The sequence below is a fragment of the Sceloporus occidentalis genome, unplaced genomic scaffold, assembly GCF_023333645.1.
Source record: "Sceloporus occidentalis isolate IW3139 unplaced genomic scaffold, rSceOcc1.0.p SCAF_1, whole genome shotgun sequence".
Taxonomy (NCBI): Eukaryota; Metazoa; Chordata; class Lepidosauria; order Squamata; family Phrynosomatidae; genus Sceloporus; species Sceloporus occidentalis.
Genome location: NW_028316981.1, coordinates 32,234,909 through 32,261,797, shown reverse-complemented (window position 1 = coordinate 32,261,797; position 26,889 = coordinate 32,234,909). Strand labels below are relative to the sequence as shown.

Below are 26,889 nucleotides of genomic sequence, written 5' to 3'. Positions count from 1 at the left end.
TTGCTTTTGCTTAGAACTGAGGTATGTGACAGCTTGAAAAATTAGACAATTCTGTGAACTTTCACAATAGATATAGGGGAGTTGGGGAATTGCACTTTGGATCCACTTAAACAGTTGCTTACTATGATTGGGACACTCACGAGGTTTCCTCATACAAAAACTTCAGTTGTAGCTTGAGGTTGTGCAAGGAGAAACTAGGTATCCAGTTGTCCTAATGTTTGTCCTTTCTAGGCTGACTGAAGATCCAGGTTTTGTCTGAATAGGCAAAAAGCCCTGTTCTCACCCTGTTAGTAGTGCTGTCTGTCTGCATGACAGACAGCAGCTTCTGATGAAATACCGCAGGCTTACCCCAATAACCTGACTTTACCTTGGAGTTGGCAAAGCTGTGGGAGATCCCAGTGTCTTCCCAAAACTGCAGAGTCAGCATGGTTTTTGTTTGTTTTGTTTTGTTTTGTTTTTTGCATGCAAACAGCTGGATCAGTCACAAATCAAGCCAGCCTACTGTTTGCATGCCAAGCACTTTGCCATCCTCAGCACAGGGAAAGGGGATGGCCCTGGAGCTATGGCCACCACTGTCATACCTGCAGGAGTTTTGTAAACAGGCTGTCATGAAAACAGGCTGGGCGCTTTTCCAGAGGCTGGGCTCACCCAGGTGAACAATGAGGAGAGGGGGCAGAGGGATACCCTGATGATCACATTAGTCAAACAGGAGAATTCTCCCTCCAGAGAAGCAATGACATGCCAGGTGCCCTGTCCACAGAGCTCCTGCAGATAGGACAGCAGTGTTGACAGCTCTATAGAGGATAGGCTCTATAGAGGATTGGCCAGCTATGCTGATGTATAGGTATAGGGGGTGGGCCAGCCATGCTGATGTGGTTTCAGCCTGGCTGGCCTGTGTAAACAAGGTTGTTCCGCTGCAGTTGGGGTGGCCTGATGCATGTGACTGCCATCACAGTCAGTCCACGGCCAGTTCCAGAGCATAATGCTCCTGACTGACTTTTGGGCAGTGCAGACAGGTCCTCAGTCACACCCATAGTAAGTAGTGGAATGGGCTAAAAACAAATTTCACAGAGCAGTTGCTGTGTTGCAACTCTTGGTGCTATGATAAAAGCTAATACAGTGGTCCCCCGGGTTACGAAATTAATTCGTTCCGCTGCCCTTTTCGTAACCCAGAAGACTTTCGCAAGCCGAATTGCCATAGGCGCTAATAGCGAAAGCCGCTTTTTGGTGCGAAATAGCGCCGAAAAGCACCAAAAGTCTTTTCGTAACCCAAAAAAACTTTCGTAACGCGGAACAGTTTTTTTAAATTATTTTTTTTCGTAACCCGGGAATTTCGTAAGGCGGTGCTTTCGTATCCCGGGGTACCACTGTATACAGTTTGCTTTCTGTATCAACAGATTCTTCATCTACAGATACAACCATTCACAATTTGAAATAATTCAGTTTTTAAAAAAATCCAAAAAGCAAACCTTGATTTTGCTATTATGTATAAGGATTTTCGATATCCATGGCAGTCCTGTAACCAAACCCCAGTAGATACCAATGGTCCACAGTACATTATTATTATTATTATTACTACTACTACTACTACTACTACTACATTCAACTGACTGGGTCAACTGTCCAAATAGCTCTTATCTTCTGAGAATCAAATTTTAGTTTTCAGTTGTCTTTTGAGTCTCACTGTGGTTGTTCTCACCCTTAAACCATCATTTCTTCTCTTAATGCTTTCAGTTGACCTCATTTTAAATGAACAACACAGACCTGATGTTTGATTTGTTCTTCTTTCAGTGCTTGGTAACCTGTGGGAAAGGGCAAAAGCACCGGCAGATCTGGTGCCAGTTTGGAGGAGATCAGATAAACGATAGGCTTTGCAATTCTGAGACAAAGCCAGATTCCATGCAAGTTTGCCAGCAGCAGGAATGTGCAGCATGGCAAGTGGGACCATGGGGCCAGGTATTTGACACATATATTCCTTTCTTTTTATTGTCAGAAGCTCTTTATGTGTGTATTCATATAAATATCTATATCCCACCCTTTATCTAGAGATTTCAGGGTGTCTGTATCTGACAGATTTAAACTCTATAAATACTAGAATGCTTTCAAAAAACTAAAAATATATTAATAATAAATAAAAAATAAAATTTTTATTTATATACCGCCCTTCCACAGATCAGGGCGGTTTACAACATTTAAAAAACAATACATTAAAAACATCAATACCATTACAATAAAAAACAGAAAAACAGAAAAAAGCCCCGAGTTAGCCAGTCCCCTTGCCAGTGAAGAGGAAGGAGGTCCATAGGACATCTTAATCGGGGAATGCAATACCAAAAAGGAAGGTCTTCAAATCCCTTTTAAATTGGGCCAAGGAGGTGGCCGAGCGGAGCTCTATGGGCAGCGTATTCCAGAGGGCTGGGGCGGCGATGGAAAATGTCTTCCTGGTAGTGGATACGAGCCTAGCCCCGGGAACCCTAAGTAGTTGCTGCCCAGATGTTCTGAGGGTGCAGGACGGAATGTATGGGGAGAGGCGGTCCTTCAGGTATCCTGGGCCCAAGCCATTTAGGGCTTTATAGGTCATCACCAACACCTTATATTGCGCCCGGAAGCGAATCGGCAGCCAATGCAGATCTTTTAACACCGGTGTAATGTGGCTGGCCCTGGAAGTACCAGTGACCAGCCTGGCTGCCATGTTTTGTACCATTTGTAGCTTCCGGGTTTGGTATAAGGGTTGCCCCATGTAGAGTGCATTGCAGAAATCCAGTCTCGAGGTTACCAGAGCGTGTACCACAGTTTCAAGGTCCCTCTGGGCCAGGTATGGACGCAGCTGGCGAATAAGCCGAAGCTGATGACAGGTGCTCTTGACCGTCGCATTCACCTGAGCAGTCAGGTGAAGGGACGAGTCAAGAAGCACCCCCAGACTGCGCACGGAGTCCTTCACAGGGAGCGTGACCCCGTTCAGGACAGGTGGAACCACCGCCATTCCTGGACCAGGGGAACCTATCACAAGTACCTCCATTTTCTCTGGATTCAGCTTGAGTCGGTTTTCCCTCATCCAGCCCATTACTGACTCCAGACAGGCCACGAGAGGAGAGACGCCATCCTCGGTCACTGCATCAGTCGGAGACATAGAGAAAATTATTTGGGTATCATCAGCGTACTGATAACCCCACGCCCCATGTCTCCGGATGATCTCTCCCAGCGGTTTCATGTAAATGTTAAATAGCATGGGAGACAGAATGGCTCCTTGAGGGACCCCAGTTTTAAGGGCCCTCTCGTCGGAGCACACGTCTCCCAGCTGCACCATCTGGGACCTCCCAGAGAGGTAGGACCGGAACCACTGGAGCGCAGCGCCCCCGATTCCCACCTCTGCCAGGCGCCCCAGAAGGATACCATGGTCTATGGTATCGAAAGCCGCTGAGATGTCCAAGAGCACCAACAGGGACATGCTTCCCCTGTCGATGCCCAGACGGAGGTCATCGACCAAGGCGACCATGGCCGTCTCAACCCCGTAACCCGCCCGAAAGCCAGTTTGAAATGGGTCCAGATAATCCGTTTCATCCAAGACCGCCTGAAGCTGGATTGCAACCGCCCTCTCGATCACCTTCCCCAAAAATGGCAGCAGTGAGACTGGCCGATAATTATTATGTACCAGGGGGTCGAGGGAGGGCTTTTTTAATAAAGGTTTTACAGTGGCCAATTTGAGATCAGATGGAAATTGCCCTTCCCTCAAGGATGTGTTAATAATCCGGCGTAACAGTAAAGTCACTGCCGGTCCCCCCTGGGCTGCTAGCCATGAGGGACAGGGATCGAGAGAGCAGGTCGTTTTCCGAACACTTCCGAGGATCTTGTCCACATCATCGGTACTTACCAACTCAAACCGATCCAGTTTAACTAAGTCCACGGAGGCTCTGGATGCCTCTACCCTAGGTTCTGCTTGAATGTCGGCGTCAAGACCTTCGCTTATCCGAGAAGTTTTATCCGCGAAGAAGTTGTTAAATTGGTCACAGCAGGCCTTAGAAGGTTCAAGGATCTGGTTCGGGGCAGGAGGGAGCTGAGTTAGCTCCCTGACTACCCTGAACAACTCTGCTGGACGCGACTCCGCGGACGCGACACGAGCACCATAGAACGAATTCTTAGCTGCTCGTATCGCCTCTCCGTAGTCCACTAACAGTTGGTCTAGGAGAGTCTTGTCATCTAAGCGATGGTGTTTCCGCCAACGGTACTCTAGCCGTCGCAGTTCCCGCTTCCTCGCCCGGAGATCTTCCGTATACCAGGGCTTACGTTTGGAAGCGGGTCTGAGAGGGCGCTTGGGAGCGATACTGTGTATAGCCCTCGAGAGACCGGTATTCCAGATACCAGTCAGGGCATCAACAGAGTCGCCGTCACTTCCAACCATGTATCCCTCTAGGGCTTCTTGGAACCTTTTGGGTTCCATCAGCCTTCGAGGGTGGACCATCCTAATAGGTCCACCACCCCCGGGAGGGATCTGGGTAGAGACCTTGATTTTTGCCTCAACCAGGAAATGATCCGTCCATGGCAGGGGGGAAATATTAGTTATTTCCGCCCACAGATTTTCCGCATCCGAACAGAAGACCAGATCAAGAGTATTACCCGCACAATGCGTGGGACCCAAGATCAGCTGGGACAGGCCCATGGCCGCCATGGTATCCATGAATTCGCGAGCTGCACCGGGTGGAACATAGCTGGCCGTGAGGGAGATGTTGAAGTCGCCCAGGACAAGTAGCCTGGGCGTCTCCAGCATCAGTTCAGCGACCAGCTGTGTCAGCTCGTTAAGGGAGTCCGTTAGCGCACGGGGTGGCCGATACACCAACAGAATCCCTAGACTGTCCTTCGCTTTTAGAGTCAGGTAGATACACTCGATGTAGGACGTCTGACGAATGTGGTTCCTGGTGAGGGACATGGTGTTCCTATGTATCAAGGCCACACACACACCCCGCCCACCTAACCTGGGCTGGTCCTTCACCGAGAACCCGGCAGGCAGGGCCTGAGCCCACACAGCATCCCCTTCAGGCCCAAGCCAGGTCTCGGTAATGCAAGCCAGATCGCAACCTTGGTCCTCCAGCAGATCGTGGAGGATGTGGGACTTGTTGTTAATCGTTCTGGCGTTGCACAGGAGCAGCGACAGGGTTTGTGGCACGGTTGGAGTGACCCTCAGGTCCCTTAGGTTGGGAAGGGGACCGGAAGGAGAGATAGATATGACGCATCAATCTCGCCTTCCCCTGGAACGCAAGTCCCTTTTCCCACCGCCATACCTCCCCCTGCCCCACACAACCTCAATGGGAGCTCCGCTCAAGGCGATGTTATCCCCTTCCTCCCCAGCCCATGCATCCCCCGCATCCATGACCTCCCCCCACCCTCCTCCAGCAACTCAGAGAGCAGAGGTTAGCCACCACAGGCATCCTCTGCTCTAAGGCTAACCCACACCCTCCCTAGCCCAATAGAGCTGCGCAGTTGCGCAGCTGCGCAGTGGTAGCGCTGCGGAGTCCCGCAGCGGTCCCCTTTTGCAGTCCGTGGGCGGCACTCCCGGGGCGATACGCAGCTTCGCAGCTGCGCACCTCCGACACCACCGGGAGGAGGCCACCCGGCAGAAGCGCGGCTCTGGCGGCGGTGTCCGGCGAGGAGGCGGAGGGGGCGTGGCAGGAAGGTCCGGACGCCCGGCTTTATGCTCACCGCTCTCACCTGGTGAGCCTCCTCCTTGCCTTCCCCCCAGATGTTCCTTAAAGGGCCCCTCCCCGGCTGCCGCAAAACGCCAAGGCAAGCCAAAAGAAGAAAAGAGTCCAGCAGTGGTCCCCTTTTGCAGTCCGTGGGCGGCACTCCTGGGGCGATGCGCAGCTTCGCAGCTGCGCACCTCCGACACCACCGGGAGGAGGCCGCCCGGCAGAAGCGCGGCTCTGGCGGCGGTGTCCGGCGAGGAGGCGGAGGGGGCGTGGCAGGAAGGTCCGGACGCCCGGCTTTATGCTCACCGCTCTCACCTGGTGAGCCTCCTCCTTGCCTTCCCCCCAGATGTTCCTTAAAGGGCCCCTCCCCGGCTGCCGCAAAATGCCAAGGCAAGCCAAAAGAAGAAAAGAGTCCCGCAGCGGTCCCCTTTTGCAGTCCGTGGGCGGCACTCCCGGGGCGATGCGCAGCTTCGCAGCTGCGCACCTCCGACACCACTGGGAGGAGGCCGCCCGGCAGAAGCGCGGCTCTGGCGGCGGTGTCCAGCGAGGAGGCGGAGGGGGCGTGGCAGGAAGGTCCGGACGCCCGGCTTTATGCTCACCGCTCTCACCTGGTGAGCCTCCTCCTTGCCTTCCCCCCAGATGTTCCTTAAAGGGCCCCTCCCCAGCTGCCGCAAAACGCCAAGGCAAGCCAAAAGAAGAAAAGAGTCCCGCAGCGGTCCCCTTTTGCAGTCCGTGGGCGGCACTCCCGGGGCGATGCGCAGCTTTGCAGCTGCGCACCTCCGACACCACCGGGAGGAGGCCGCCCGGCAGAAGCGCGGCTCTGGCGGCGGTGTCGTCAATTCGTCAATTTGACGAATTGAAAATAGATTAAACTCAATTAAGATAGTTTGAAATGATTTAAAACCATGTACATGTGAGAGTTTATATACAGTGGACCCTTACCTTAGTCGGAGGATCCGTTCCGGATCACCACCACCCTCCCCCCGCGTAAGGCGAAAAACACAGATGCTCGAGCCCCATTGAATATAATGGGGCTTGGGCATGGCTGTGTGGCGGCATGCATACGGCATGGGGGCGAGTGCCATTCATTGTATTGCTGCACTGCTTCAGTATAAGCTGAAAGCCATGTATAGTGTGCCCGCATATGGCGCAGCGCACTGTACAATGAATTATGCCCCAAAAGCTTTAGTGAACAACCATGTTTTCAGATGGTGCCAGAATAGGCAATGCTGGCACCAACCAGGCATCAAGTACAAGGATGCTCCATAACTGGGGTGCCACAGCAGATGAGGTCCTCTCCTTCACCCTCCCACAGCATAGCAATAATAATAGCAAGTACATTTCTATACCGCTTATCAGTGCACTTAAACACTCCGTAAGTGGTTTACAGTGTGTAAGCTAATTTCTCCCAACAAGCTGGGTACTCATTTTAGTGGTCTCAGCGGAATGCCAGGCAGAGTCAACCCTGAGCGCTTGGCTGGTTTATGAATTCACAACTTTGTTGTTTGTGAGTGTGTGGCTGCAGTACAGGTATTTAACCACTGCGCCACCAGGACATATCACCCAAACCAATGGGAGAAAGTTCATAAGCTTCCATAGTGTATATTTTGAAGACTGTGTAAATATTGATAGTGATGATTAACTGACTGATTTTGATACCCCTTGTTATCAAAATTGAGGACTCTAGACAGCTTACAAAAATTAAAACAAATACAATTAAAAGTGTTTACAGAAATTGAGTAAAACCATACAGAAAGGTATTGTTAAAATGCAATTAATATATATAATTAAAACCATTTAAAACAAATCCATAAATTACAAAATGAAGTGAAAGCATTCTATGTGTGAATACAGACTGAATAAAAGATGGTATAGGATCAAATGGGTGAAATAGAGGCTGGGAAGAAGCAACCAGAAGCTGCTTCGGCCGCAACCTGTTCGGAACTGTAGCGATGGCACGGCCCACTCTCAAAGTGGGCCGCTACAGCAGGTCTCAAGCCACACTGCCAGGAGTCAGTTTAAAGCAACTCCTTTTTGCTCAGGTCCAAAGGACTGGAGCACTGCATTGGAATGGCTTTAGGCCACTTTGGGGATGTGTGTTGTATAAACACCATGCCCCCAAAGTGGCCAAAAGCAATTCATTTGGCTCATGTGTTCCAGGCCAAAGACTAACAAGCAACTACAGTATAGATCCAAGCAGAGATTCCCGAAGTTTGTAATCCCAGAAGTTTGGAACAGCAATGATAAGTTATGTAACACATAATCTTTATATACAAATCCTTTGTTTAATTTTTTAAAATGCAAATGTTTTAAAAATCATTTGTTTAAAACTGGTCCAGTGATGAAAAAGAAGAGTCTTAGTGCTGTGAGATATGCTAGTCAATCAGTACTATTTACTGCCTGGCTCTTTTTAGATATTTTTTTTTCAGTGCTTGAACTTGAAGAAAATACCTTTCTAATGAAAGCTGCCAAACCAGCCCCTTTATATAGGAACCTGCCTTATACTGTGTCAGACCATTGGGACATCTAACTTATAGTATTATCAATAATGAAACAGCAGCAAAGGATATCCAGGATTTAGACATGATTCTTTCATATCCCTTCTTAGAGGTTCTGGTTGCTTCCCATCCTGTCCAGCCCTGTTTAGCTTTGTGCTATAGTACTACATACATGCAAACCCATAGGCAACCTATCCAGACTGCATTTTAAAAGGTATGTAAAGTGTTACATTGGCGTAGGTTGAAGATGTAGCAGTGTAACAGCAGAACCGCAGTTCCACAATCCTTCTTCCTTATTTACCTTGGTGTTTCAGGCAAAGTTCCAACTCCAAAATCTTTGCATTGTGCAACTGCTTGAGCCTTTTGAAATGTCACAAGAAGACATCCAATTAATACTGAATAGGACCTTACCATGAATGTCTCTGAAAGGCTTCCTTCATTTTCTTAAATCTCCATTGGAGTGTTAGTTTTGATCTTATAACTTATTCAAAACAAGTAAATAAATAAACCTGTCCAGAATGCACAAATTTCTCTTCGGTCAGTCATGGCTTCATTTCATGGTCATGTTCTATTAAGATTTTAATATGTTTAATTGTATGGATTTTCTTGTTGTACACCGCCCTGATTTTTAGAAGGGTGGTATAGAAATAAATTATTATTATTATTATTATTATTATTATTATTATTATTAGATTATTGCCACTGCCAGTTTGGTAAAGAACTGTGTCAGAGATTAAATGAGATTCATAATCCACAGAATGGTAAATGATTTAAACACTTGCACATGTATATTTGAAGGGAGTAAATGAAGCATGCAGGATTTCAAGGGAAGCAGCCGATTTTAGCTGTTTGACTTAATTTGAAATGGAGGTGACTGAAGTAGTAGAAACAGTCCATCTTTCTTTTAAATGTTTTGGTATTTTCGATAAGAGGTTGTGCACTTTGAACTGTAGTTCTCTGAGGATCCTGGTGCTCTATGTTCTCTCTTCAAAGCTATGCTTTCCAGATGTTACTAGCATTAAACTAACACATAACAATCAAAGCTGTTTACTACATTGATATATATCCAAAACTTTCTGTTCTCTTCCCCCAGTGTACTGCAACATGTGGGCAGGGCTATCAGATGAGAGCAGTGAAGTGTGTGGTTGGTGCCTATGTATCTGTGGTAGATGATAATGAATGCAACGCTGCCACCAAACCAACAGATACACAGGTAGGTGTGCTGATATAGTAGAATTAGTACAATCTCCATTCTTCTAAAAAAAAAAATTAAAGGGGTTGTGTGTGACTCCAAAGGGCTATATAGATGGTGGGGCACGCAGCCATGTGATCCCTTTAGTTGGAAGGTATAAATTAGTGTTCTAATGTGCAAGGGGGAATTCATAAAGGTAGTTCCCCCACTTAGAGTCTTAACTAAGTAGTACAGTCCATGCTATGCTCCAGCATGATATTTTGATGGCTTGTCTCCTTTTTTGTCCCTCATTACTGCCTTGGTCATATGGCATAGGTTGTAAACCTGCTGCTGGAGTTGTCTGTGGTTTGTGCAGTGCATTTTGGTACTATAACAATATCATTGCAGGGAGCTAATGTGGTGACTGAGTGTTGGACTAGGGTTCTGGGAGACCAGAGTTTGAATTCCCACTCAACCGTGGAAACTCATTGGATAACCTTGAGCAAGTCATATTCTCTCAGGATAAATCTTGCCAAGAAAACCCCATTATGTGTTTGCCTTAGGGTTGCAATGTCAGAAACAACAGGAAAGTACACAGCAACCACAAAAATGATTATTAACAGACTGTGCTTGTCTAAATGCATGTGTAACATCTATGAGGCATGTTATTTTGTAATGGGAGAGAAAGGGAATATAGGTGGGTCAAAAGACCACGAATATTTAGATAATACTCTTTAGGTAAGCGTGCTCTACAGCTTGGCAAATGTACTTGGAGTACTAACATTTAAAGTAACATTTTAAGGTGAACCATTTGTAGAAAATGAGCTTTTAAAAGGTGAAAGGAGGGTCTTCTGCCCTATCTAGGATGGCCACATTACCTCATTTACTTCAAGGGTTGTCCAAAAGGAGTCTGATTTAAAGAGAAAGAAATATAAGGACAGAAAGCAGGAACTTTGAAGTAGCTTATCCAGAGTTAGCACCTGCACAGCAAACTCAGCAGGTATGCAAGTCGTCTGGTCTCTTGTAGTGACATGTATTGCAGTGTTTAAACTGTAAACATTTTTTCATGCAAATAATTGTCTTTTGTCCTCTGTCTGGGTGATTTGTCATCCTATCCCTTTCTTTCATATTACTGCATTGAAATATCTGTGAGTTCTTGATGCTCTTAGCAGCTTACTTTTTCTGATTTTTCTTACAAAACAGGACTGTGAATTAGCACCATGCCGTCTTCACCCAAGCATCCCAGAAACAAAGCACAGTAGCCATCGAACCCAATGGAGATTTGGATCCTGGACTCCCGTACGTTAAACTGGTCAGCTTAGGTTGCAAGGAGCCATTTTATAGTTCCCTTGATAAATAAATAATTCCTACAGTCTTCAGACTGTGGACTTTTTTTAGAAGGGTCAGCTTTTCCCATTGGCATTCTTATCAATTTTCCCTAGTGCTCGACTACATGTGGTAAAGGCACCCAGATGAGATATGTCAGCTGTCGTGACGATCAGGGGTCTGTTGCTGATGAAGCTGCCTGCTTTCACCTTCCAAAGCCATCAGCGACAGAAGCATGTACAGTAACACCATGTGGACAGTGGAAAGCTGCGGAATGGACCTCAGTAAGCAGCTTCTTTGTTGAAGGGGGTGGCACAGTCTAAACACTTGCCAAAGTGCCTGTTGTTGTTTAGGAAGTCACCTTTGCTACTGATAATGAAAACTAAAATAAATTATATTATTGGGTCAAAAGGCAAAGGATACATTCTCTCCCAAATTTCATCAAATGTGGGAGATTCATCAGTGGATTCAGTGGCTCTCCATTAGTGACGGCAGTCTGTGTTCTTCATACTCTTTTTTTGTTGTTCCTGTCACCATAGTTGGTGACAGCAATAAAACCAGCATTTTTATTGGGCTGGACGTTAACATTGGCAGAAAAGTGGACAGCTACTGCTCACTGCTAAAGCAGAGGCACACCAAAGGTCCCAGGTTCAGTCTCTGGCATGTCCAGACAGAATGATCTCATTCTTTCCCAACATGATACTTTCCAGAGAAAGTATCTGGCTGAGGGAAGCACCTCTGGTTGAGACAGCCAGTATTGAACTAGATCAGAGGTGGGTAAAATGTGGCTACCCAAGGCTGTTTTTGTAGCCTTTGATCCGTCTTGAGACCCTGGAATGAAAAGAAAATGGATAAATTGCCTCATTGGATGCCTCCTGGAGTACCAATTCACTTTTAAAAATAGGTTGCAGGGTTCCCTCCCCACACACTTTGTTTAATATTTTTAAAAAAATCAGAATGAGAAGTGGGTTGCTGGCCTTTGGGGGGGGGGGGTTGGTCATCTGAGTGACCCCTGGAGGTTCCCAAAGTGTCGAGGACCCATTAGTTGCCTACCACTGCACAGATACTCTGAACCAGTACATGGCAAGTTTATTTCTCATACTGTAAAATTGTCAAATATGTGGAATTTGCATCAGTGAATATGCTAACACAAACTGTTTGTACCTAAATTAATTTCATTTTGTATTTCTGAGAGCACATCTCATTGTTAAGGGCAATCATTTCCAATTTTCTCCCCTATTAATGCAGTGCTCTGTAACTTGTGGGCAAGGTAAAGTGACCCGGCAAGTAGTCTGCATAGATTACAGTGACCAGATTGTTGATAGGAGTGAATGTGATGCTGAGGATATTCCTGCAACAGAGCAAGATTGTTCTATGCCATCATGCCAACAGATCAACCCTGATTACAACAGACCAATCCATCCTTTCCCTTATCCTGACTATCGTCAAAAGAATAACCAAGGTGGAAACCTGAACCGAAACCAGGGGCGTGCACATGTACATGGGGGCAACCAGTGGAGAACTGGCCCATGGGGAGCGGTACGTAATTGACAGAAATTTCATTTTGATATCACTGCAAGTTGATTTGATCACCACTTCTGTCCTTTTGTACATCCTCTCCACTCTTAAAGACTAAGCCAATGAAATGAACATTGAGCTCACACAAAGAAATGTTACTATTTGTGTATGTTTATAAGTCTTTGCTATTTCTAGCCCAAAAATGTGTAGTGGAAAATTACATAAAAATGGCAAAATCATCCTCCAGACACTCCTAGAGGCTCAATTTTCTGTGAGGCAGGGACTTGGAGAGGGGTGCAGGTTTCAAAGGTTTAGAGGAAAACAAAATGACCCACAGACACATAGAAATTGTCCACCTCTGGAGTAGAGGTAAGTGCTGAATGGAAAGATAGGTATGCTGTGACACTTGGGATCACTAGGACCAGAAAGGAAATAATTAAGGTGAGACAATCATTGTGGGCAGAGGAAATGAAGCCATTGCCCCCTCTGTGTTCCCAAATTAATTTTTCTTGCAGTACCCAAATTTCTACCAATGCAGAGTGTGAGACACTGAAAAGAGTTCATACCTAGAAAGCTTTTATTTTCTTTGTTCACATTCTCATAGTAACTTTGCCTGCTCTTTTTCTTTGAAGGCTTAAACTGTCTAATGCTCAACTGAAGTTTAATTTATTACAGTTAGAAATTTGGGAATCAAATGAAATTTTCATTGGCAGGGATAACATTCTTATGGGGGGAGGGGGGGTAATGCTTTTATTTTGCCTCTCCCCTAATACCTATACCCTGTCTATACCTCTTGCTATTGAAAAACCATTCTAGGCACTGTCCTTATTGCTGGGGTTTTTCAAGTGGTTATTCAAGTTTGTTATCATAATTAGAGGAATTAAAAGTGGGGTTCTAGTGATTCTACACTGCACTGCTTTAGTTTCAATAGGAATCTATTTCTTTTCTGGTTAGAACTAGAAACCAGACTAGGATTGGGAAGACCCATCTTGAAATCCCCATCTGGCCACAAAACTCAATTGGTGACCTTGATCCACTTACTGTGTCTTTCAGTCTAACCTACCTCCCTTATGAGGAGAAAATTGAAGAATGGAGAATTGGAGAATGTAAAAAAAGACAGTATAAAAACTATAAGAAGGGAGAAAAGATAAATGTATCTATTTTTATTTATTTAATCTGAACTCTTGTTATGTCAGGATGTGCTAAAGAAGGGATAGGTAACTTTGGTGTGGCTGGTTACCAAATTTTCACTCCAGCACCAATCACAAATCAGCAAAACCCTTTTTCTTTTTGGTAGAAAAAAAAATTCCCCAGCAGTATGGGTCAGGGACAAGGGCTGAAAAAATGGTCTGGGAACCCACATATGTCCCATAAGATTACGTTTTGTGTACACTTGTACTAAATTATTCCAGTGGTTCCGAGGCAAATAAAGACATAGAAAAGGCCAATATGGCACAGAGGACTGTTACCTGATTCCTGGTATAGGACTTATAGAAGTGTTCTAAAAAGACTTGGAAAAGTGACTTTTTGGGTTACAGTTTCCAGAATTTCCATGCTGGGAGATGCAGCAAGCTATAGTCCACAGAGTTTTCCACAGCTCTGCTCACTGTTAATGGGCAATGAATTCAGAACTAGAACAAACTGCCTAGGAAGATAATATAAAGTGGAACCTGCGACAAAATGCTAGTGTAGGTTGGGGAGAATGGGGTCTGCGTCTTAGAAAAATATTTAGTAATTATTACTGCTGCTGCTGTTAGCATATATTCCTCACAGATTAAGACTGTTAGTAGTATAAAGAAATTGTATAAGGATTTCTTAATCCCTATAGACAGATAAGACAAAAATCTGGGCAAAGATTACGGCTATACAAGAGAAGTAGAAAGGAACCATTGGTACTGGTCACTGTGCAACCAGCAGACTAACCTAGAACAAACAGCCTCAGCCTTTGCTAATTATGTTTTATAGTGTTCAAGTACATGTGCTGGAGGATTTCAGCGGCGGGTTGTAGTATGTCAGGATGAAAATGGATACACTGCCAGTAATTGTGATGTAAGAACAAAACCAGATGAGCAAAGATCATGTGAATCAGGACCCTGCCCTCAGTGGGCCTACGGTAGCTGGGGTGAGGTGAGCAAAGTGTTACTTTATTCTTTTACTTAGAAACAAACAATCCCAAGGTATTTTATTTCAGAAAATTGTTTATTATAACATTAACTGAACATTTTAAAAATATTTGTCAGTATCTTAATTTCTAACATAAAATTTTGAAAACATGATTTCAGAAGAAAGAAAATAACAGGAGTCAGTAGGTGTGTTCAGGAGAACTATTAACAAAATCTTGTTAACCCAAATGGCAATTGTTAATCACTGAAAATGGGAATGCTGATTTTTTTCCAGTAGTGATGAAAAGGCTCTAAGGCCTAGCTGAGGGCTGGTCCACACAGGCTAAAAGAAATAGCCCTGCCACATTTTAAAACTTCCCTGTTCAGACAGTGCAAATGACCAAAATGGTAGGAAAACAGATGCAAGCTGCTCTCCAGGGCTTAACAACTGAGCAAAATCATCCTGGTTTTCTCCAGCTCAAGCCAGAAAGAGCTAATTATCACACCGGCGTATGGATTGCGCACTGGTGCAGAAGCTGTCAGGAGCAGACATCTTGGTCCAGGCAAGCTGGCAGCTGCTGGCCACAATTTTTTTTGTCACCCACCCACAAATCAATCGCAGAATCACACTAGTGGGCAGCTACACCATCAACCCATTGCACAACCTGTGGAGCAAAATGATGACAAACATGTCAGGTTACCAACAATGCAATTGATTTAATAACAACATTGACAGACTGACCCATCCAGCAGGGGGTCATGGAGGGACAGGGGACAAGAGAGATAGAATCATAGAATCATAGAATCGTAGAGTTGGAAGAGACCACTAGGGCCATCCAGTCCAACCCCCTGCCATGCAGGAAATCCAAATGAAAGCATCCCTGACAGATGGCCATCCAGCCTCTGTTTAAAGACCTCCAAGGAAGGAGACTCTATCACCTTCCGAGGAAGTGCATTCCACTGTCGAACAGCCCTTACTGTCAGGAAGTTCCTCCTAATGTTCAGGTGGAATCTCTTTTCCTGTAGCTTGCATCCATTGTTCCGGGTCCTGTTCTCTGGAGCAGCAGAAAACAAGCTTGCTCCCTCCTCAATATGGGGGGGGGGGGGTTTCCATGATTTTGCTGTACCAATGGACACACCAAAACACCATATGTGTAGTCAGTAGATCATGCAATTGATCAACCTTGTCACATGTAATATCCAAAGGGCCCATGGCTGGATGAGATAATGGGGGTGATTGGCAGCTGCTGGCAGAAGATCCATGCATTCATGTTCATGAGTTTGCAACTAGAAAAGGGGAAAAAATAGTTGTGTGGTGCAGCTTTTTCTGGCTGCATATCAATATTGGGCCTTTGTGGTGCTGTCAGCGGGTTCTCCCTGCAAAATTGGAAACCCCAGGGGTAAGACAACTCCCCCCTACCTACTCCCAACCCAACATGTAATGATCTTATTTGATTAAACTAGGACAAATATGTGTGTCTTTCCTTCTCTCTTCCCCTTCAGCACTTTTATCATGTTCTGTTCAGCCATGGTTTCATTTCTGGGCAATAGTTGTTTCAATCTTGTTTACAAAGAGATTATGAAACTATTTAATACTGTGATTATTAAAGAGTAATTAAACTACAGTTTTCCAATGCCAATGTTACAGGGCACAAGCACTTGAAACTGGAAACTAGACCACTTTCAGTCATTTACTAGATTTAAAATGAACCTAGCCAAATTTGGATCTGAAAAAGGTATAATAGTTTGGGCAGATTTGGGCAAATTTGAAATTTAGGAAATTTATATAAATTCATCTGTTCTGAAAGGGATCTTTAAGCATAATAATTTTCATTTCATAGAATCATAGAGTTGGAAGAGACCTCAAGGACTATCCAGTCCAACCCCTTGCCCTGCAGGAAGACACAATCAAAGCACCCTGACAGATGCCATCCAGCCTCTGTTTAGCTATCTGTCAGGGATTCTTTCATTCTGTCTTCCTCCATGGCAGGGGGTTGGGCAGGATGGCCCTTGTGGTCTCTTCCAACTCTATGATTCTATGATGCTATCTAAAATGAGTGAAAGTTTGGGGTTCTTATGCAATCTCTACATCATCTTGAGAAAATGTATGCAAAGGGTTATTTTGCATTGGACCCCAGTTAAAATTTGCCAAATTAATAAAAACCTGTTTCTATTTTGTTGGAGAAGATGTAGTTAACAGGGTGCAATGCTCCATAAGTGGCTAAAATGCCCTATTTGGAAAATAGCACTAGATTTTCTGTCAAAAAAATGAAATGAAATATTCAGGAATGTGGAGCACTGCTGATGAGCTCCATATACCAGGGTACTAATGCCTTTCTCCATCATAAGGAATTTAATTTCAGCAGCTAGACCAGAAATTTCCAAGCACTGAAATGATGGAGAAGGATTAATTTTGAGAAATTGGTTAAACAGGAACTGGTCACTAGCACTAATGGATAAATTGATGTAACAGCTGAGATCTTCATGTAAAAACGTATGTTGTGACCAATTGATTAAAATGTATACCCTTTTATTGTGTTTGCTGGAACAGAATTCTCTTCATGGTCCTTCATCAGAACTCCTAAAGTTCATATATATATATATATATATATATATATATATATGTTTATTTACTGATGTTATTAATTATATATCTTTATACTCTGAAGAAAAACAGGGAATTGTTGCTTAGAACATTTCTGTAGTAGCTTGATGTGATCCATATTATTTGCAATGCCATGCTTTTTATTTTGTTTTTTAAATTAAAATAATAAATCAAAATGGAAGAAGAACTTAAGCTCTGTGTGCAAAGAAAAGAAGGGCTAATGTAGAACATGTGGAAGTTTTCTAATGAACCAAGGATTGTTAGTGTGAAATCATTATCTCTGGAACACTTCTAAAACTAAAAGTGGGGGTAGCTGAGACGAGATTTTAGCAACATCCTCTTTAAATTCTTCATGGGGATGGCTCTCCAAGATGAAGGAACTGCCCCAGAGACTGTGCACAAAAATTTATTTCATGGTTTCTTCTTTCCTCCACCTTGTCCCTCACAACCCTTGCTTGTACTCATTTGCTGCCCTCTCCTCATGTTTCTTTTAATAAGTTGTAAGATTCTCACCTATCATTCTGAGAGCCCCTTTAGAAATTACTTTTTACAGTTGTGGGAGTCCCTTACACATGCACAGATACAGGGGAAAAAATGAAAATAAATCTTGTGATGTGAAAAGTAGAAACATTGGTGTCATCTCCAAACAGATCAGAACTCTCTGGAATTCAAGATCAGATTGCACTTCTGTGTTACACCTTGATATTTTTCCTGGTATCTAGCAGTGCCTCAAATTAAACTGCCATTGAAATTCATTCTGAGTAAAATCAAAGAAGAGGGTAGCAATCATAACATATAAATGATTACAATTGCTGCTAATGTGATCTGTACCCGCTGTTTTTCCCCCCCAGTGTACAAAGCCATGCAGTGGAGGAACCAGAACAAGACTGGTTGTGTGCCAGCATCCCAATGGAGAAAGATTTACAGATCTGAGCTGTGAAATTCTTGACAAGCCACCAGACCGTGAGCAGTGCAATATGCAGGACTGCTCTCAAGATGCTGCCTGGAATACAGGTCCTTGGAGCTCGGTACGAACGTAACATGCTTCTTCTTTTTTTGTTTTTTTTATAATCATTTGACAAATAATTCATAGGAGTGGAATGAGTTGTCCTTAAAGCCAAGGTGCTAATATTTGGAGTGTGTTCCTGCATGCTTTTAAGGTGGTTGGTTCTTTTTCTTTATTATTATTTTTTAAGAAAAAAGGCTGCACTTAAAAAACAACTTTTAAAAAAATGACATATTCCAAATAAAATAGGCATTCAGGAAGGGCTGTAGCTAGGAAATCTGTTTCATTTTAAAAGGCACTTTCTGCTTAATAATGAAATTTGTACATTGTATTAGCCCATTGCAAGTGCTGCACATTACAAATCTCCACTATGAAGGAGTCCTTTTCAAACAAATGTAAGTCATTTTGGCATTTGATTTCCACAATATTCCCCTTATGTCTATGTGGAACTGTTCTTCACTCTCAGCTGAAGTACTATAGTGAATTCCAGTGATAAGCTGTTGTCACCTATGTAGCTGTTTCTGTATATCTGTTTTGTGTATGTAGTACAAAATGTATTTATCCAGATTACCTAGAAAAACATCCTCAAGCAAAAGACGAAGAAACAGGTGTGACACATAAATACTGCCTTGGGATTACATAGATACTGCCTTCGGACTGCCTCAGGAGACAGGAAATTTGTGGGTGGAACAGACAGGCAGGAAAACATGGCTGGAATCTGCATTTTCCGGAAGCGGGTTGAAACTCCGTTGTCCACACTGGTCACTCCCAAGGCAGCCTGACTGTGCATGACCCAATTGCATGGCATGGTGTCATGCTGCATCACTGGATTTTTTTTTTTGGTCACCTCCCCACCATGTGTGCACACCGTCACACAAACACTGCCTGCCGCTTTGATACCATCCCATTGGATGGCCACCCTTTTGATTTGGCACACAGTCACACCTGTGATCCTCCAATGGTACAGGGCATTGGAGCATTGGTATACCCACTAAAACACTGGCAAAGCACAATCATGCTTTTTCACATGCCTTCTTCTCCCCCCTTCACCCCATGCTCCCTCTTGGACAGTCTGGTTGTGTATTTTGTGCTTATATCCATTGGAGGGGTCACACTTTCACTTTTTTGCATTGCCGTCCCAACCACTCAGGTACGTCAGCTCCGTCCTTTTTAAATGCACACCTGCACCAGTGTGTTTATATGCAGCTTTATGGTTAGAGGCGCAGTACAGACTGCCCGAAAACAGCAGTCTGCACACACCCATTTTAACTCCGGAGGAATGCTGCAGGTGCCAAACAACACTACGTCCCTACGGAGTAAAAAGAACCCAGTAGTTCCGGGTTCTTCTTGCGGCACCCAGGTTATGTCGCAAGTGCGCCACTGACACACTTGTGACGTAATGGATGCACAGCGACATGCAGACGCTGTGCATCCCTTACATAAAGATGGCTGTGCCCATGTGGCCGGGATGCCAACAGGACGCCGCTATTGCATACTAGGGTTACAGACTGTGCGGTTGCTGCATGATCCGGAACCCTAGTATTGCCGCCACCATGCCCCTTTCGGCCTGTCTGTCTTGGGCCAGAGTTAGAGTTAGGATGGATTGCTGCTTCAGAGCCATTCTCACGTCAGAACGTTTATATGCAGGGTTGAAGGTGCACATTTTATGAGCTAAGTCAGAATATCTTGGCTTCTTTTTCCTCTGGTTTTTAGCCCTGGAGCACGGCTTCAATCTGGTTTTCTCCTGCTTTGGAGGGGCTTGTTATCTAAGCACTCCACCTTCAAAACGGGTGGAAATTACTTTATTTGGCCTATCTGTTTCACCCCTTGGTCTCCTGAAATTTAGGTAGCAACAGCTTGTATATCTGTGTGTCAGCATCTATATGTTAATGGTAAAGACCAAACTGGAGTGCTTTTACAGTTGACATCTTAATATCTGAGTAATACTCACCATTTGAACAGTAAAACTCATAATCAGCTTTGATTGAAAAGTACTGCTATTTGCTCCAAGCCTTGTTTATAACTGGACAGAAAGAAAATCTTTGTAATCTTTCCTTGCAAAGATCCCTAATAATGATTTCCTAGTAATAATGCCATTGGTGAACAGGAGAACAAAGAGATGTGATGCATATATGTTCGTTCATTTTTGCATATGATAATGTTGCCTTGTTGGCATGAGAAGGAGAAAATTCACTTCCACATTTTGCCCAACAAATGCAATTGCTGCACATACATCACAGTCACACACTGCTAACATGTGAAATGTTGACTGCAAGGATGCCATGAGAGGATCTCTTTTAATAACCCTCTCATACATTCTCACACAGAATTCCTCCTTGCTGCTGCTGCTTTGTCTCTGGACTGATCCGCAACACTGGTTAATTTGATATAAAAATGCAAGCAGAGGCTGCCCTCCTTCTCCTTGCTCTAGCTACTTCTCAACCTCTTGAAAAGTGCAGGGGAACAGGCAGCAACAGCAAGGAGGAATGTTAGAAGATGCAGCAGGCTCTTCAAGTCAACCATGGCTCCCATGTTGGAGTGTGATGCTCAGTAGAAGCCATATAATTCAAATTCCTGACACCAGCCCTGGATAACACATGCACATAACTCTTTAAACATCCATGTATATAGGTCTTTGGTGCATGCCTGCAGATCTAGGGATCCTGGCCTCCTTGACTCTGGCCAGGCAACAGAATGGCTCAGCCTTCCCCCCCAGTCACATCAGCTTACCATGATTTCATGGTCATTTGTGGCAGACAGATGAACTAGGTCACAGCAGAGTTTGCTTGTTCCCCAGTCTATCCTGTTTACATGCTGGTCTACAGGCAATGGAACTTGTAACGGCTTCTCCAAATTAGGAGCACTTCAAATATGCCCCCATAATCCTTTGTTTGTGACCATGCTGGCTAAGGCTGATGAGAATTGTACATAAAAACATCTGGAGGGCCACCATTGCCTACCACAGCTTTATAGACACTACTTTAAACAGAAATAAACTGGGATGAACATCTGTCAAAGTTTAGGAGGCCATTTTGGACCCTCGGGGGACCTTGGAAAACCCCATCCACCCCTAAAAGATTATGATTCTGGGAGGGGCATGACTCTAGAGGGAAATTACCATTTTTTCCAACAAGAAGTGTTGTAGAAATCATCATCCAGGCGACTTCCTATTTTGAAAAAGTTATCCTGAGCCTAAGAGGGTAAAAATGTGGCAGAACTGTCCTCTTTACTCCTAAGAGGCATTTGTAGGCATTTGAGGGCCACACATCCACTTATCACTTTAAGATGTTTGGCTTTTCTCTGTTCAGTCATGTAAGTTAAGACTCTGGGACAATATTGGCCAATGGCCAGACCACTGATCCATCCATTTTTAAAAGTCTCACACAAATTAACTTCCAAATAACTTTATTGTTGCATTATAATGTAGTTTAAAGATTTATGAAGTCATAATTTGATTCTGAGGCACTTTACAGAGAGCATCAGTTTTAACCAAAATATGAATTTCCTAAACAGATATGGTTTTTGTTCTCATATTGGCATTCCTTCCTTCTGTCTTTCCTCCCTTCATGCACTTTTATTTCTTTGGGCTGTTTTTGTGACAGTTGTGATCCTCATACCTCATAGAATGATGTAATAGCCATACTTTTGCTTAAATCATATTTTGTATGGTGCTTTATCATTACAAGGGACAGTGCTGTAAAATATTTTCATTCATGGTGCTATATTGAGGGCCAAGGTTGGTGCTGACAGTCAATTCATGAACTTAGTAGAGCTCAGCCTTTGCAGGCACTTGGGTTCCTGACTCCAGACTATATACTGAAAATTGCTGCTAATGTTGGATCACACTTGCTTTGAAGATTTCCCAGAACTGAAAGGGTATGGAATAGAAAGGTCTTTATGGTGATCTTTCAGCAAGTGTCTTCTGTTCATATCCCTTCCCTGTGCCATTCTCCAGGAAGAGGTGCTGCTGTAAACACCTTGACCCATTTGCTTCCCAAAGCACAACAAAACATTTAAGTTTCAACTGTAGGGTTAAACATATTTAACAGGCAACCATTGCCGGAATCATTAGCATCCCAAATGCTAAAAAGTATTTGGAAAAAAACTCCTTTAAAAAAACTAAATAAATAATAACATAATCTATCTGCATATTTCTCATAGCAGCACATTTTTCTACACAGTCTTGATAATTAGAAATTAATGCCAATTTATTTTGTACAGAACATTGCTAAATACACTGACCCTCCCATCCTAAATTTAGTGCAAATCTTTTCAAAAAAGAACAAAACCAAATACCTGTTGTCATGCCATTAATCAAGTTACTTCATTAGTTGAGAAACCACAATGAACAATGTGCAAGATTGACCTTCACGTGTTTAAACTGAAGTTTAACAGATTCTGAAACGGTGAAGAATATGTAGAAGTATATATGCCCGATATTTGATAGTAGGGCCCTCCTTTTCTTCCTGCAGTGCAATTGCAGTCTGCCTACATACAGCTCTCTTGTTGCCTGGTCAGTATTCACGGATTGACAGTGGAAGGGCAAATGGTTGCAAAACTGAAGAAACCTCTGGCTGTGCTGTTTTCCTGAAAGAAGTCCTTTCATTGGTATTCCCCACCCCGTCAACACATATGTAGTCAAACCCCTTCAGATTAAGATTTTTTATCACTCTTTAGGTGGCTGCATGGAATAGTAAGCTGTGTTCCTCTTCCTTTTGACTGGTCTTTGGCACTTCAGTCAAAAGTCTTGTGACCAAATTATTGACAGTTCTTCACTAAATTCATGCAGTCCTTCCATGTGAAAAATCCCCTTCCCACCTGCCCTAGAGAAAAGCCTGCAGGGATGAGCCACATATGTATATATCATGATCAAAATGTATCATCGTACCTAAATGTCACACCAATTTAGCTGAAGCAGCATACAGTTGCAAAAAGATGGCAATGCAGTCAAATAGTACTGAGTAAAACAAACACAAAACAAAATCCCCACAAAGAAAGAATTTTAAACCAAGATTTTTTGCATCACCTGAAAAGTGCAACCAATAATGTTTGTCTACCTCGTTTTTGATACCATGCACTACTACAATATGTAGTAGAGGACAGTCATCTTTTAGTCTGATGTTGCCACACTTCCATATAGCTCTGACATTTATCACCACCTTTTTGATGTAGATGTTTATACTTCATCTGTACCAGATGGAGTGTTACTTCCATGTTTTTGGACACTTTTGAAATAAGAGTATAGTAATGGCTGGAGCTTTTTGTTCAGCAGAATGGATTTCTTTATGTATTTATGTTAATTATGTGTATTTATTTTTCAACTAATTGTTATTTAATTTTATATAAATGTTGCATTACCTTTACAATGTTTGAATGCTGGTCTGAAGAGAAAAAAAATTAAAGTAGAACATAATCATCAGTATGTTTTGTAGAATGATTTCTTGGCTTTGGGATCATACAGTCATGATATATATTTATTTCACACTGAAAGAACAAGCTTTTTCAATAAAAAAGCTTCTGGTCTGCTATAGCAGAACAGGTTATTTGCACAGTGCAACAATATCTTGACAAAATGTGATCTCATTGGTGCAAGTAGACCCTCCACCAGATCACAGTGATTCCACACCACTGTTGTGCACATAGTTGCTGTACTCAGATTGTTACCTGGTGGCCATCTTCTAGTGGTATGCCTCCCTGCATTTAGTTCGATTGGTCCTCAGCTAGTCTACTTTCAGAGCCATACTTGAAACCTTACCAGCTTGGTGGAATCTGTAAGAGCTTGTTTTCCTTTGGCACAACCATCAAGAAAAGCTCAGGGTCACCTATACGTTATGATCAGGTTACTGAATAAGACTTTATGGAAGAATACCATAAAACATGCAAAAATACATCTGGAAAGATAGATTCATATTAATTTATTGTTGCTGGTGCAAAAGACAAATATATACCACAGAATCTCATGACAATTAAGTCATGACAATTAAGTTGTAGGAACATTCCAGAAGAACAACAAGCTAGAATTCTTTCTGGAAATGAAACAGGATGTTCTTTCATGCTGCTCAATCACTCCTGCTGAAGGTTGGAACAATTCAAGAAACCATCCTTATAGGAAAATTCTCTATCTGTGCATAATTCTGCATACCCAGTACCACACTCTCCCCCACCAAGCACCTGTCAAGTCCGAGAAGGGGACTCTGCTGCTCTAACTTACAGTTGGGGAGGGAACCAAGTCAGACCATGGAGAAGCAGCTGATCTCAGCTCATGTGGGAGTCAGGTAGGGAACATATGAGAGAAACACTAATGTAATCTCAAATTTAGTGTACCTATCTCTTCCCCCAGAAGCCCAGAGAAACAACAATGCACTCTCAAATGGAGTGCACCCACCTTTTCTTTGCCCCAAGAGCCCAGAGCAGAGGATCCAGATCTTCATGGTCTGAATCATGATGGCTTGTTATTGCATTCAAATACCATCACTGTGTCATAGCTAAGAAAGGCCCCATAGGCCTTTCTTTCATATCCTGCCACTTGTGAAGCCCTGCCAAGCTTTCAACTGAGTCTTTCAATTTACAGTATATATGTATAATAATGTTTACTTAACAGGTAGAAATTGCATGGAAAGGTATGTTGTTGTTATGTGCCTTCAAGTCGCTTCCGACTTATGGCGACCCTAACACGACATTATCACGAGGTGTTTGGGGGCTGAGAGGGTATAATAATAATAATAATAATAATAATAATAAAATTTTATTTCTATACCGCTATTCCAGCGATCACAGCGGTGTATGACTTGCCCAAGGTCACCCAGTGGGTTTTCATGGCTGAGTGGGGAATCTAACCCTGGTCTCCAGGATTGTAGTCCAATGCTCAAACCATGATACACACTGGCTCTCTTAGCTAAATAGTAGAAGAAATTTCCTAACAGGAAAATGAGTGTGATATTGGAAATATCTGCCTTTGAAGTTAGCACGCTTTCCTTTCCCGGGTATATCAGAGACTAGAGCACCATATATTTGGGCTGCTGTAGTTGCATCTTGCATTGCAGCGTGTATGCTGGGGCCAGAGAGCTAAGTGATCTTTGAGGTCCCTTCTGTAATTTTTGTTCTCTGCTGGGGATGGTTTGGGTCTGTAGTCCCTGGACATTTTCTCTTGCGTACCCTTTGCATATGGTCAAATGCCTTCTTAAAGTAAAAGTCCTCATCCTAGGGATGTTTAGCCTGGAAAAAAGAAGGTTAAGAGGTGATATGATAGCCCTGTTTAAATATTGGAAGGGATGTCATATTGAGGAGGGAGCAAGCTTGTTTTCTGCTGCTCCAGAAACTAGAACCCGGAGCAATGGATGCAAGCTACAGGAAAAGAGATTCCACCTCAACATTAGGAAGAGCTTCCTGACAGTAAGGGCTGTTCAATAGTGGAACAAACTCCCTTGGAGTGTAGTGGAGTCTCCTTCTTTGGAGGTCTTTAAGCAGAGTCTGGATGGCCATCTGTCGGGTATGCTTTAATTGGGATTTCCTGCATGGCAGGGGGTTGGACTGGATGGCCCTTGTGGTCTCTTCCAACTCTACGATTCTATGATTCTATCCTGATATGTGTACATTATGTGGCATGTATATGCCAGTACATGGCCATATCTCGTGACAAAGACCAATAGACCAATAGATTATGTTTTATTTGTAAACATGGTGGACAGTCATTTTCGGCTTCTCCAGCATCTTTCCCATAGGATATAGATGCAAGCACAGAGAGTTCAACTGCAGTGTAGAAATTTGCAATGTTGGAAGCAATCCATGGATACAGTGATAGTGTAGGGCCTTTCTGTCATTTGCTCAATGTTGCATTTTTGGTGGCTTAAAATAGTCTATCACTAGTATAGTATAGTATAGTATAGTATAGTATAGTATAGTATAGTATAGAAGCAACAGTATAAGAGATATATTTTAATTCAAGAAATATTAATTACTTTTGATATTACACTTACAGTACTTATTTTGTACATTTGGGTTATATATGTTTGGTTTATTAATATAGGATTTATGATTGAAAACTGGACATGTAATATTAATGCAATAAGTGTTCAGTGGAGCTGATACTTTGTAACTTAGTAATGTTAATTAAAAAATTAAAAAATAGTCTATTGCTAGAATAGAGCTTCATTTGTACATGGATAGGTTTTTTCTTCCAGCTGAGTGTCACTTCAGAAACTTGAGGCATACATTGCATACACTGCAAATGATTCACAAGGGTCTGGGACACTTTCAGATACATAATCATTGCACTGTGATTCCATTTTAAGTGCCGTGGTGACATCCTGTGGCATTATGAGATTTGCAGTTTAGGGAAAGACATTTAGAATTCTCAGCCAGAGAATTCTAGTGCCACACCAAACTTGTTGTTAACTGTCCTCGAATTAACCCCAACTTATGGCAGCCCTGTGAATGAGACATCTCCAAGACTCCCTGTCCTCCACTACTTTGTTTAGGTCTTGCAAATTCATGGCCGTGCCTTCCCTGATTTAGTCTAGCCATCTGGTATGTGGTCTTTCTCTCTTTCTGCTACTTTTTACCTTTCCTAGCATTACTGTCTTAATGCCTTCTCATGATGTGACCAACGTACAGCCTCCGTTTTGTCATTTTGGCTTCCAGGGAGAGTTCAGGGTTGATCTGTTATAGGACCCATTTATTTCGGCTGTGCGTGGTATCCTCAGCACTCTTTTCCAGCGCCACGTCTCAGATGAGTTGATTTTCTTCCTATCCACTTTCTTCCCTTGTCTGGCTCTCACATCCATACATAATGATGACAAATACAATGGCTTGGATGATTCTAACTTTCATGCTCACTTGTATATTTTTACACTTTCTTCTGATTTCTTGACCGCAGTCTCCCTTTTTATCAATATTTGATCAGAGTTAAGGGAAAAAAAATAACTATTTTGAGTTTCTTATCTAGATTGAATTTATGTAGATCCTCAGTGGTCATTATTTTTG

General features: G+C 43.2%; 1 protein-coding gene across 1 annotated transcript in view; it reads left to right on the top strand.

The window, feature by feature from the left end:
• Positions 1-26,889, top strand: part of LOC149321293 (A disintegrin and metalloproteinase with thrombospondin motifs 9-like) — a 186,200-nt gene that overhangs the window by 87,636 nt on the left and 71,675 nt on the right. Inside the window, exons 22-28 of the mRNA XM_089519004.1 lie at positions 1,792-1,956; positions 9,273-9,392; positions 10,554-10,649; positions 10,793-10,960; positions 11,925-12,215; positions 14,160-14,321; positions 17,753-17,929. Of these exons, the coding sequence (XP_089375130.1) occupies positions 1,792-1,956; positions 9,273-9,392; positions 10,554-10,649; positions 10,793-10,960; positions 11,925-12,215; positions 14,160-14,321; positions 17,753-17,929 (1,179 nt within the window). The remainder of the gene's footprint in view (positions 1-1,791; positions 1,957-9,272; positions 9,393-10,553; positions 10,650-10,792; positions 10,961-11,924; positions 12,216-14,159; positions 14,322-17,752; positions 17,930-26,889) is intronic.